Source organism: Tiliqua scincoides, chromosome 2 (genome assembly GCF_035046505.1).
Source record: "Tiliqua scincoides isolate rTilSci1 chromosome 2, rTilSci1.hap2, whole genome shotgun sequence".
NCBI lineage: Eukaryota > Metazoa > Chordata > Lepidosauria > Squamata > Scincidae > Tiliqua > Tiliqua scincoides.
This window is the reverse complement of record NC_089822.1, coordinates 207,444,491-207,457,972: the sequence shown is the minus strand read 5'-3', so window position 1 is coordinate 207,457,972 and position 13,482 is coordinate 207,444,491. Positions and strand designations below refer to the sequence as shown.

At 44.6% G+C, this 13,482-nt stretch overlaps 1 protein-coding gene across 8 annotated transcripts in view; it reads left to right on the top strand.

Annotated features, from left to right (window-relative positions):
• PCBP4 (poly(rC) binding protein 4) overlaps positions 1 to 13,482 on the top strand; it is an 82,006-nt gene that overhangs the window by 34,980 nt on the left and 33,544 nt on the right. For 5 of the 8 annotated variants that reach the window (XR_010793715.1, XM_066614215.1, XM_066614218.1 and 2 more), the window contains exons 11-12: positions 2,540 to 2,592; positions 4,683 to 4,852. Coding sequence is in view for 7 of the 8 variants with exons in the window: in XM_066614215.1 (XP_066470312.1) it covers positions 2,540 to 2,592; positions 4,683 to 4,852 (223 nt within the window). In the remaining variant the exon portion in view is untranslated. Of the gene's footprint in view, positions 1 to 2,539; positions 2,593 to 4,682; positions 4,853 to 6,951; positions 10,621 to 13,482 lie in introns of those variants that run through there. The other 3 variants (XM_066614214.1, XM_066614213.1, XM_066614220.1) reach the window with 2 other exon arrangements.

Sequence of the window (13,482 nt, the reverse complement as noted above, 5' to 3'; positions counted from 1 at the left end):
GGGAATGCCACTGCCTTTGAAACAGGTGCCATTGCTCAGTGACAGAGCACATGATTTGCATGTAGAAGTTCCCAGGTACATTCCCTGGCATTTCCAGGTTTTTAAATAAAGAATATGATAGTGGTTGTTGGGTGGTGGGAAAGCCATTTCTGAGACTCTTAAAGCCACTGCCAGCCATTGTAGGCAGTACTGGGTTAAATTGACTAGTGGTCTGACTCAGTATAAGGCAGTTTTATGTTCAAAAGCCCCTCAGGTCTTTGTTCAAAGACATGCCATAAATGCAGGGGATGGGAGAAAGGGGATGGATGTGCCATATTACTTTGACACCTTGCTCTTTACAAAAACAAAAGAATTTGGAGCAGGTATGCACTCCCATGCTAGAAAAGAGGAATGCAGGCTCTAGAACAGGGGTGCCCAAACCCTGGCCCTGGGGCCACTTGCGGCCCTCAAGGTCCCTCAATGCGGCCCTAAGGGAGCCCCCAGTCTTCAATGAGCCTCTGGCCCTCCAGAGATTTGTTGGAGCCCGCTCTGGCCTGATGCAACTAATCTCACCATGAGGGCGACTGTTTGACCTCTCGCGTGAGCTGTGTGGTGAGGGCTCCCTCCACTGCTTGCTGTTTCACGTCTGTGATGCAGTAGCAGCAGCAAAGGAAAGGCCAGCCTTGCTTTGTGAAAGGTCTTTTATAGGCCTTGAGCTATCGCAAGACCTTCATTCATTCATATAAGTTCATCTTTAATTTATTCATTCATGTAAACTTATGTAAATTTATTCAAATTTTAAATGTAAATTAATTCTTTTTTTCCCCGGCCCCTGACACATTGTCAGAGAGCTGATGTGGCCCTCCTGCCAAAAACTTTGGACACCCCTGCTCTAGAAGAACAAAATACAGGTGTGCGCCACTGAACAATCGTTTGCTTAATGGCAGACTGCATATGTGATAGTGGTCAAAGCACAATAAAGATGCTCTTAATGAGGCAATCACATCTCTCATAGCCTGCAGCAGAATGTCTGTTTACACAGCAGAGAGGCTCTAAATACAAAGAAGAGGCAGTCTCTAGTAGCCTGTGCAGTCAGCTAGTGACCGGCAGGGAGCGTCTGTTTAAACAACAAAGGCAATAGATTGGACCAAATATTCACTTAATGACCTAATCACATAACGGGGGTCGGAGAACATATCCCTGTCAAGTGGCTCACACCTGTAAACGAATGAAGATTTATTTGGGCAAAAAAGAAGCTAAGGATCCTTTTTAAGATATTGCAGAAAACTGGATAGTGTATGAGCAATCTTAAATTTGTCTGTATATTATCAAGCAATAGTTTTCTTCTGTTGAGTTAAAATATATACCAGAAGTGAAGAGGGAGGGAAGAGACCATAAGCACAGTATTCACACATTTTCATTAGTTGGAATAATATTAAGGAAGCAAATATTCAACAATATCTTCTTTGGAATTTTCCTTCTCATGGAATGAACAAGGAAGTGCCAGTGGAATGCATGTTCCACCAGTGCTGGCTGCCGCAAAAGTGCGTAAAGCCCTTTGTGCAGCGCAGGGAGCTGGCGTGTCTATGGGAAGACGAGAACCTTCCTGTATATACCAGTGGAGTAGCAGAAACCTGCCGGAGCAGATAAGCCCTGCACAGGGGGTGGAACAGGGCAGGGGGAGGATTGGGCTTTTAGAGCCCAATCCTATGCCTGTCCACTCAGAAGTAAATTCCATTATAGTCTATGGAGCTTACTCCCAGGAAAGTGAGGATAGGATTGCAGCCTTAGCCATATACTGAGCAAAGAATATGAAGAGAACTTCCTTTCACAATTTAGAGGAATTTTAAAACGTGGAAATTTTTTGTTATATAAAATGGATACCAAATTCACTTTTATGAGCTAAAACACAATCATTTGGAAAGGCCCCAGTGCAACTAGATCCAGGGGTCCCTCAGCAATTTGCCTTCCATGAATCCTCTTCTCTCTGGGTGAACCCACCATCTACTACCATCATCACCACTCAAGAACTATGAGCACAGGGGTTGTCTCAGGGACCAGCAATGGGCCTTTCTGAGGGCTCTGGGCCCTTGGCAGCTGCCCAGCAATACTGGTCCTTGATGCTGGCCATGGGCCCTGGCTTAAGGCTGTTCTCTGTTGTGTTACAAGAGCAGCACTAGCTAATGGGCATCTGCATCAGGCTGAGGGAGGGTGGAGATGGGCTCTCTGTCTGGAATTTCACTGGGACTGTCTAAAATTAGTCCAGCGTAATGTGACCTAAGCTAAACAACACAAACTTCTTCTGGGAACTGCTGACTGCTTTGCAATAGCAGAGAAACCCTCTCGGCCTTTTTGAGCCCTCCCTGCTCTTTGTACACGGTTGTGTCTGGAAAGGGTCTTCAGGGAGATGGACCTCTTATTTCTTATGTAGCCTGTGGTATAGTTGACCAAATTGTTTTCTATTTGGGAAAACAATGATAGAATGTCTGCTCAAGAAGCAGCCAGGTGACAACAGAAGAGCCTCAGTAATGCTTTGGTTTTTTTGCCTTTGCTTCTACAGGCCTGGAAACAAATGTTCAGAGTAGCTCTCAGGAGTTCTTGGTTCCCAATGACGTAAGTCAGGCTTTAGTGCAAGTTCTCTGAACTAGTTTGTTGAGCCTTTTTTTAGCCATTGTGCATGCTTGAATGCACTTCCTCCTAATTCCCACCGCCGTGAAGCCTTCTGAAAGCAGGTACTGGTCCATTATATTCCATTGATATTGGCAACAGTGACCAATCATAACTTGGCTTTTCCAGGTAGGGCAGGGAGGAACCAGTGATCTATATAAGGTGGCTTCCTGTGACTCTGTGAAGATTTTCTTAACTTGAAACTGACCAATGAGACTGATTGTTCTGAAAGCCAATGAGGTGTTATTATGACATAGTAGGGAACAAATAAGAGGTTACTATGAGTGTTTTGCCAGATTCCAAGGACTAACTCCATCTAGAGAACCAATGCCCACTTTAAGCTAAATAGCTCCCCTATGTTCCTCAACAATGGCCCCAGTTCTCCACTGAAGCACTGCTAGACCCCACCACCAGGATAGCTCACCTGTTCAACCTGCAGATGTCCTCCTTCCTCCCCTCTCGTGCCAGTAGCTTCTCCAGCAACACCTTTGTCCTCAGCAGGTCTTGGGCATGGCAGCCATACACCAATCTCCAGCGTCTCCAAAGTCCATTCACCCATCTGTCTTTAGTCAGTTAGTCCATCAGCAGTTCCAGTAGTCCATCAGCCATTAATTCCTCAGTCCACTAATCCACCAGTTCCGTTCCATTCCTTCAGCTTTCCTCCTTCTGCTACCCACCAAACTCACTCTTCCTCAGGTCCTGCTTTTATCCCTAAGGACCCTATTGCCTTCAAGAGGCTGCAGCTGTGCAGCACACTCATTGCAATCTAAGGCCCTGGTGTTAACCCCATGCTTGCCTGCCAGAGCAAGGGGCCACTGTTGACACAACACCCTATCTACAATGAGTTAACTCTCATATCCCTGTATCAGAGCTAATACTAGAACTCTTATGCAGTTGCGTGAATGTCATCAAGTTGGCCACTGGTTTTTGTTGGTTACTGATTTGTTGGGTGACCTGTATTGTTATATATTAAAATAAATAAGAGCCCAATCCTGGGCTCGGCACCGTGGCTTCCAAGGTACCGCATGTGGTAGCCCGAGGTGCGCAGGATCCGGCAGCAGCCGTTCTCGGTGCCACCGAGGCTGGGCGCCCCGGGCAGCTCAGGATTGGGCTGTCAATAATTAAAATGGTTGCACAGTGATGCCACTGTCTTTAGGTTGTGTGTCTGATATTGTAATTTATTCCGTATGGTCTGGTACGGGAGGAGGTTTGTCTTGGGGGTGACACAGTGAGCTCTCCCACAGGATGTTGCAAACTCTAGTGACATTTCTACACCCGTGGGAGCTCTCCTCCCCTCTTGGTGTATCTCTTGGGAGTTAAGGTCCAGAAAGGGTGCGTATCTCCACGAGAGAGGAATGCTTCACCAGGGTTTCTTGGGCCCACCCACACAGCCAGCCCAGCTGCCAGTGTGCCAGGCCTGCTCTGCAGATGTCAGCGCATACTGCTGGGCACACAGCAGTCTCTGTTTTGTGGTGTCTGAAGGCAGGAAACAAGTGGGCGGATGGCAACACTGACCATTGCTTCTGTACCCAAACCCCACGTGGAAGCCATAGTCATTACACAGGATTTTCTTGAAAGAAAAAGCCTAACACAACCGGCACTGCTGTTTTACTCACAAAGGCCAATTCCTGCCACAGTGCAGTGGAGCCCTTAAACTGCATAGCACAGTTTTTGCTGTTATTCAGCAGCAGCAACATTATCACTATTATCACTATCACTGGTTATTATTGTTATCATTATTATAAATGATCATACAGAATAAATTACAATATCATACACACAACCTAAAGGCAGTGGCATCACTGTGCAACCATTAATTATTATTATTATTATTATTATTATTAGCACTTCTCTGTTTTTGTGGTGTAATTTGCCACTAAGGGAGAAGTCAGGAACTTGCCTTTTCCTAGCGATATTAAGAATCCAATACTAAGCAATACTAAGCAATACTAAGAATCTGTATTGTGATTCAAAAAACATCCCTGTCTTGACTGAAGCCTGAGGTAAGGACTAATCCTTTCTTTTCTCCTGCTTAGCTCATTGGCTGCATCATTGGCCGCCAAGGCAGCAAAATAAGTGAGATTCGACAGATGTCTGGAGCACATATCAAGATTGGGAACCAGACTGAGGGTTCTGCTGAACGTCACGTGACCATCACAGGCACCCCAGTCAGCATCACTTTGGCTCAGTACCTCATCACAGCCTGGTAAGAGCCATCATGACTGCTGAAGAGGCCAGGGGGTGGGATGGGAAGTAATCCAGTACTTATATCCATACATGGAGGCATTCGTGTGGCTTCTTCTTTGTGCCATCCCCAAACCCCAGGGCTCTCAGATGGACTTGAGAGAATCAAGTGGTGAAGCCCTTGCTGCAGTGGGTGAATTGTTAACTTGCAAACATGTTGCCTTTTGCTTGATAACACAGGCCAACACGCATTGTGCTTCCTTAAACATTACACCAATTCCTTGGTATTTTTGGGGTGCTGATTCCAAAAATGGCATCCGTTTTGCCCTATCACGTCTAGTTTTGGAGACGCGGCATAGCCTCTTTAGTGAATGGTTCAAGCGGCTTCCCCATGAGGAAGCCTACACCATGGCTTCCTCATGAGGAAGCTGCTTGAACCATTCACTAAAGAGGCTGTACTATATCTTCAAAACTAGACGTGATAGGGCAAAACAGATGCCATTTTTGGAATCGGCACCCCAAATTCATATCAAAACCACCATAAAGTTTGGGAAAAACTTTTCTGACCCTCAATTTTATAGGCCTGTGTTATCACATTGGTCAGATAAAGAGCTTCTGCATGCCATATCCAGCCTGCAGGACTCATGTTTGACACTCCTGGCCTAGATATTGTGCCAAGTCATTTTAAGATTTAGAAAATGCCTTCCCCAGCTCTCCCATTCCCACAAACACCCTCCCCACAAGGTTCCACCTTTTTAACTTACCCCTGTAGCAGTGCACCTTGCTTCCTTTCCCATCACTGCTCTGAATGCAGCGCACCCAAAGTGAATGAGACAAGATTTTTTTCCCCTTTGCTTCAAACAGGAAGAAAGGCAAAGGGCTAATGGGAATTGTAGTCTTTGCAAGGGCTTCTTTCATTAAAGTAGCCTTTGCAAAGAATATAGCTCCTATCTGCCCCTTCACCTTTCATCCAGTTTGGAGAAATGGAAGAACACCCGTCATGCAGCACATTTAATATTGGTGCAATGCATCCAGAGCAAAGAAACTGGAAGAAAGGACCCTCAAATACACCCTGCAAATGGGGCAAGTAAGGGATGTGTGCAGAGGGCTAATGGGAAAGGCTGGTAAGATGGTTTCCTCAAGGTCTAGTTTGATAGCTGAGTGATCTATATAAGGTGGCTTCCTGCGACCCTGTGAAGGACCTCTATCCCCAATTCAGGTGTGATAGTCTTCTTTTCTCCACCCAGTTATCACTGGACAGTAGGGTTGCCAACTTGTATACTGGCCCTGCTCATCCTGCATCTTTAAGTGCAGCCTAACATGGAAACATTACACAAGTGCAAGTTTTTGTGGCAAAGAGATGAGAAAAGCAAGGAAAATACAAAACACATTGGCAGGCGTGGTGGGTGGTTTTCTGAGGCAAAATCATCAATGATAGGAAAGGTCATCTTTGGATTGCTCACTCATCCTGGGCACATCCATGCAGTGGTGTTGCTAGGGGGGTGCAGACCACACTGGATGACACACTCGGGGGGGGGGGTTGACACCACTACTGGTCAAAATTGTGAAAAGCTTGGCATTTTTTAATGCCATCATGTTATATATCATATAATGAGTAACTTAATGCAGAATACAATGAAACAAACTGTGTTGAAATATTTTTATTCTATCAAAAGTTATGTCCAACTATCCCAAAAAAGCAAACACAAGTGCCTTATGTAATAAAAAGTAGATTTTCTTAACTCGAAACTGACCAATGAGACTGATTGTTCTGAAAGCCAATGAGGTGTTATTATGACATAGCAGGGAACAAATAAGAGGTTACTATGAGTATTTTGCCAGATTCTAACTCCATCTAGAGAACCAATGCCACTTTCAGCATATCATTATGCCAGCAAACACATGCGTGTGTGTGCACATGTATATCCATACTTGTAAATATGTTTTATACAAATTGCACATACCCACCCACGCCTATGCATGTTTTTTTCCATGTGCAAGCTTGTACATACATAGAGCCGTGCATATATGTCCAAGTATATGCCCACACATGTCTGCATTTGTGTATGTAAATATGCATGCATGCATGGGTCTCATTTTCTTTCCCTTCTTGTTCTTCAGTTTAGAGACGGCCAAATCTACCTCCCAGACGCCCCCTGTTGACCTCGGCATGACCTTCTCCCAGCCCCTCACCCCTTCACCAGCCCCAGCGCTGACAGCAGTGGCCGCACCTCCCCCAACCTTGCTTGGTGCCCCTTATGCCATTTCCCTCTCCAACTTCATCGGCCTGAAACCTGTTCCCTTCTTGACGCTGCCCCCTTCCTCAGCCACGGGGCCCAATGGCAACCTTGCCACCTACACGACCAAGATCTCCACAGCCAATGCTACCAAGAAGGCTGAGAGGCAGAAGTTTTCCCCATACTGAAACAGGAAGGTGGGCTGTGGGGCAGGAAAGGGGAAACCTTTGGGGACCCTCATCTGCTTTGTTTGGTGCCATTGTCATCAGGCAACTCCAAAGCAAGGGCATCACATGGGAAAAGACTAAACAAGATGTGAGGGGAAAAGCCACTTGTATAGGCAAGTAAGGAGATGAGAGAGAACAGTCTAGAAAGTTGTTCAGAGCAGTGTTGGTCAACAGTGAGTCGGGTTAATGGTTCTCCCCGATCTTGGCTAAGGACACATCAGTAGTGGGTAAGACTGGCTCAGCATCTTGCTTTTGCTTCCGGTGAACAATTTCTGCCTCAGTCTAGAAGTGTTATTTTCTTTTACCTTCCATAACCCTGTCTGATCTCCTTTATGGAAGAGCTTCTCTCCATCTGATTTCCCATCATCCAACAAACACGGAAAATTTGAATCACCCACAATTCTTTCTCCTGTATGGAAAGACCTGGTGGTTTTGTGGCCGTCCAGTAGATGGAGCTTGTTAGACCTGTGATGATGATACTAGAGAAGATGCTGTGCTGCTGCGTCTCATGAACGGCACTTTCAAGGATGAACTAGAAAGGATTCTGGCTTGTATAGAAGATATAGGACCTAGAAGTGACAGAAAGTACCAAGAAGGAAACTCCTCAGTATTCTAGCCCTATCACTCCTCTCCTAATATGAAGCCACCCATTTCTCACTGTAGTCAAATAAGAATTAGAAACCTTTATGGCTATTCTGTCTGACTGTCAACATCATACAGGATTCTGAACCTGTGCTTCCTCCTAAGAGATGGTTGGGAAAATGGGAGTTAAGGAGAATTCCTCTCACCAGATGCTCTTCTCTAATGGATGGAAACTGGTGCCACAATCATGGAGATATATTTGGGCCATTCTTGTTACTCACAAAAAGCCCTAACACTGATTAATCACAAATGTTCCTGATCTGTAACTGGATCAGAAATTCCAGCACTGCACTGGCTGCCAATCAACTGTCATTGCATGGGTGGGTGGTATCTATCCTCATGTTTTACTTTCCACCAGATGTATCAGGTAATCTATCCTCATATGCTTTGGCAGAACCTGTAATGTCATGCCAATCAAGCATAATTGAGTTTATGTCTTGTTCCCATGGACTGGCACCCCTAATAAGTGCTTACCCATTTTGCTCCAATCTCTTAGGCGCAATCTTAGGCACACTTTCCTGGAACTTGGTACTATTGAACAGAGTAGAATTTACTTCTGAGTAGACATGCATAGGATTGTGCTCTTAGTAAATTCAGCTGTTCTCCCTGTCCATCATTATCTTAAGGGCACTTACCTAGATGGAACAAGCCCATGAGAGATGGTACCTTGAGACCTCAGGTCGAATGCCTGTATTGATGACTTCTGTTTACAGTTACTGACATGTATCTCTGACACTGCAGACTAGACAAGTCGCCATCTCAAAAACATGAAATCCACAATCCTGCATTCAGTGTTTAACCAAATGGATTAAATATACTAACTGGAAAAAGAGCCCTTGGCCCATTTCTTATAAATCAGTACAGCTGATGCCAATGGGAGTATTATATTTCTTCAGGGAAATACTGGCAAACTCCTATTTTTAAAAGGTATTGGGCAGAATATGACCAGTTGAATGAATTGGGAGAAAACTAGTTAAAAAGGTCTCTTGCCTTGCCCGTAGTGGTGAACCATTTGGCTCACCATAAACCAGCATTATTTTCAGAACTGTATGTACTAAAAAAGGAAAATTAAAATTCTGCACTCAGTTGTTGCCCTTGAGCCTATAAAGGCAGCATGAGATTTGTTACTCGGCATGCCCTGGTCCCAGTGGAAGACACCGAGGGAAGGTATAGCAGAAAACAGCTTGTTTATTGCTGGTACCAGAGCAAGACATCACAGAGGCAATAGCCTCAGATCATGTGCAGAATGCCAGCTGGACACAGTCAGCCTTTTATACTCATTTAAAAGCAATACATTCAACAGGCATAAAGTTCAGTAAATTTCCATCGCTGCCTTACTCAAGCTCCCCCTTTACCCCTCCCATTGGTTGTTGCTTTTGCAAGGTAATGCAAGCTGGCTCTGTCTGGTCTTCCATGTACCAAGGTACTGTGGAACTGGGACTAAAAGCACCGAGTGAAGGCATGAAGGCTAAAGGTTTGTAAGCTGGCTCCTGAGGCTGTGTTATCGCTATAACAAAGGCACTTTGTGAGGGGTGGCGCACAGCTTAAGACTGAAAGCAAGAGTCAGTGAGCTGATGTTAAAATGGCATTACTTTGGCCAGAGCTTAGTAAGAGCTCTTGGCTCATGGCATCACAGTCAATGAGGATTCAGTGTTCAGAAAAGCTCAGTTCTGTAACCTGAATAAATTATGCAATCATGCATATAATTTTCTTATTTTGCATAATTTAGTCTGCAGTATTTGCTATTTTACATTCTTTATTCTGATTTTGCTTCTCCTGGGAGGAGACACTGAAACCTCAGCCCCAACCCTTGGAAATCCTATTCAGGTATCCTTGGCATCTGACATTCAGCAGGCATATCCCACCCACGTTCAAGCGTATCTTTGCAGCAATAAGGCTAGAAAGTTGCTTCCTTTTTAAAGAAAAAGGAAGCTAAGATTCTCAAAAAGCTGAATATTGCATCCATGAGCACACTGCAGTTTTTTCCTATGCTCCCGTAAAATAGCAGTATACACAGAGCTGTATTGAGCTCAAAATCATCTGAGTTACTATACCAACCAAGTTTAGAAAGATTAAAAAAAAACCTCAATTTAGGTTGGAAAAAAATGGGTCAATGGGCCTTAATAACAGCTCTGCAACTCTTAAGAGTTATAAGGGAAAATTGCATCTTTGTCCATTGTCTAGCTCTCAGCTACAAGTAATTTCCTGTGCAAACTGCAGTTAAAATGTACAAAGTTGGTGCTACACATCATATGTGCCTATAGGCATTGATAATTTTGGGATTAAAAGTTTGCATCCGACAATGGAGGAAAATATGATGGATCCATCAACATACCGTATTGAGTCAGATTCTCAGAAGGTGTTAATCAGCACTGATAGACCCCAGTATTTTGATTCCACAAGGAAGGGATGGAGCTGACAATTCCTACTTCTTCACATCAGTCCAACCAAGTCCTTATGGTATTGTACCCTGGCTGGTACAAATCTCTCTCTTGCCCTTTATCACTTGCTGACAAAAAAAAAAAAAAACACCTACCTTCTTTGCTGTTCTACAGAGTTTCCCTCCCTCTACCCTATGGTCCTCTTTGGCTTGTCTTTGAAAATGCTGTACATATAATTCTATATTTTTTTTCTTGTTTGTAACTTATCACTGATTTAATAAAAATGCAAACTTTGTCAACTCAGAGGTATTATGATCAGAATTGTATACATTTGTCTTAGGTAAAAAAGCCAATCATTTGACTGATTAAGGGCACAATCCTAACCAGGTCTACTCAGACGTAAGTCCTATTTTGTTCAATGGGGCTTACTCTCAGGAAAGTGTGGTTAGAATTGCAGCCTTAATAGAAGAGGGAAAACAAAAAACCAAAGCTTTTGCAATATGTTTCTCAAAGATTCAGTGGCAGCCAGAATTGCCAGTGGTTTTACCTTTGGGGTGGGGGGAGCTGCTGTCCTTCTAGTAGCTGCAGGACAGTCAGAGAATCAACTGGTGAAAATTGCTGATTGCTGCATTGTATGTGGCAGGGGTAGCACCAGAACATGGCTTTATGGGAAACTGCCTTATCCTAAGTCGGACCATTGGTCCATCTAGTTCAGTATTGCCTACACTGATGGGCAGCTTAGTTGATGCTGGCCTAAGGTTCCCCAGGATTTCAGACAAGACACTGGATACTGAATCAGGGACCTTTTTCTTCTCACAAAACAGGTTGTCTCCCAATGTGCTATGACCCAATGTGCAATCAGGGCCTAAGCGCCCCAGGAGAGCCCAGTGGGTCCTTTAAATCCTTTCCCCTCTTTCCTGCCAATGCACCGGAATCGCCATTTGTCCAGAGCACAATGTCCAGGACAATGCTACATTGGAGGCATTGTGCAGGAATTATGATGGTGACCTCAGCCATGCTAGCACTGGACAGAACACAGCTCCTGCTGCTGCTGTTCACTGCTGCTCTGAGAAACCAGTAAGCCCTCCAGGATCTACCACTTGAGAAACGCATGGGCCCACAGGAACCTGGCCCAGGGCCCACAGGAACCTGGAACCTGCCCGATACACTGGGGAAAGGGTCACTTGCTGAATTCCTATGCATCCTGGAGGTTTAAGGGCACAGGAATCCTACCAGAAAAAAGCCAGCCCTACAGGACATTCTGGTTCACATTGGTAATTGCTTCAATCTGATTGTCACCAACTGGCTCTGTTCTCATCCCTGAACAAGATAAATCTGAATCACATCACGCATAAAGAGCCACTGAAGGAGAAAATCCATCTTGTTGCCATTATGGCTGTATGCAGACAAGGGTTGTTAGACCCCAAAATTGAGGTCAGCCTCCTGCTGTATAATAATATAATAATATACAGTATTTATATACCGCCTTTCTTGGTCTTTATTCAAGACTTTATTCAAGGCGGTTTACACAGGCAGGCTTATTAAATCCACGCAGGGATTTTTACAAATTGAAAGAAGGTTCTCTCTTTCAAGAACCACCACATTCAAGCTGTTACACTCCGATCTGGTTTAACATTCTGGCCTCCATCCTCCCACGCTCCGAGCAGATGAAACAGCTCAGCTGCAGCTTGTCAGCTGCTTCAAGGTCGCACGGTGCCGGTGGCCTCGAACTGGCGACCTTGTGGATGTTAATCTTCAGGCAAATGGAGGCTCTACCCTCTAGACCAGACCTCCTGCCCACCTGTTACGATCACCTGTTTATGAGGCTTCCATAGAGTCAGACCACAGTACGTAACTGTCCAAACACACAGCTTGAAATCTGTTCCATTTGTATCAGACCCTTCCTCCAAGGTGCCTTCCTCAGGGTGACACACTTGAGTCTTTTCTCATTTTTGTCCAAGTCAGCTTGGCTGAGAGATCAGCAATTGCTCCAAAGGCAGACATGGAGTTCATCACTGAGTGGGGTTTTGATTCTCAGTCCTAATACAGCTGTCTCTCCAATACACTGTGCTGGATTATTCAAGTAATATTGCAATGACCTGAAAAACCACCATCCATATTCTCCAACTGATGGTCTTTATTCTTGCGTACCAGTACCTAGAAACTCACAACTCTTATTTTTGCCTTTTGAGAATGCCTCATTACAATGTTTTTAGTACAACCCAGTTAACATTGCCATTCTTTGGGGCTCAGCACCTGTCCCAGATTCTCTGGAAGTCCAGGGCCTTTCATGTTACCTGGTAGTGCAAGAAGTGAGGCTGCTGCTGAGGTAATGTCAGAGCTGAGCAATGTTGAGACAGGCACAGTGGCTCCCATACAGCTAAATTCATTTAAATCAGGCCCATGTTCACGGCTGAGAGATACATGCAGTGAACATGACTAAAATTGACTCGAATACACTCCTCACTTGCCTGCCACCTCTAGAGTTCACCTTTGAAATGGGCTGTGCTCCTGGTCTAACCCCAGCCTTGCATGGAGAAGCATAGCATGGATACCCCTGCTAACTGAGTAAGAGGCACTTTTTCAAGTGGGTGCTCCTTTTTTTTTAGCAGGGGGAGAGTAACTGGCCCACCTCACCCCAGCACTGTCTGTTCTAGTGGCTGTCTGCTGGTATTCATTTGCATCTTTTTAGATTGTGAGCCCTTTTGGGACAGGGAGCCATTTAGTTATTTGATTTTTCTCTGTAAACCGCTTTGTGAACTTTGAGTTGAAAAGCGGTATATAAATACTGTTAATAATAATAATAATAATAATAATAATAATAATAATAATAATAGCAAGTAAAGCTTTATCCCCTTGGCAAGTGATGCAGCAAAGCTTCTCCTGCTTGCTTTCTTTATGTCGGGCTGCTGTTAAAAGTCACAGAAGCTGGGCCAGAAAGTGCAGTGTTGTTAATTCTGCTCTCTGTAGTTGTGGAAGGGGGGGGAGGTAGCAGCCAAATGTTCTGTAATATTAACATAGCACCATTTGTGATCAGTTATCCCAATTATGCGCCCAAAGATGTGCAAAAGGAACTAAAAGGGAGCAGGAGATAGTGAGAGGAAGCAAGCAGCAAGAGAGAGGGAATGCCTATGACGGAGCCGCCTTCGCAGGAGCAAGTTTGAC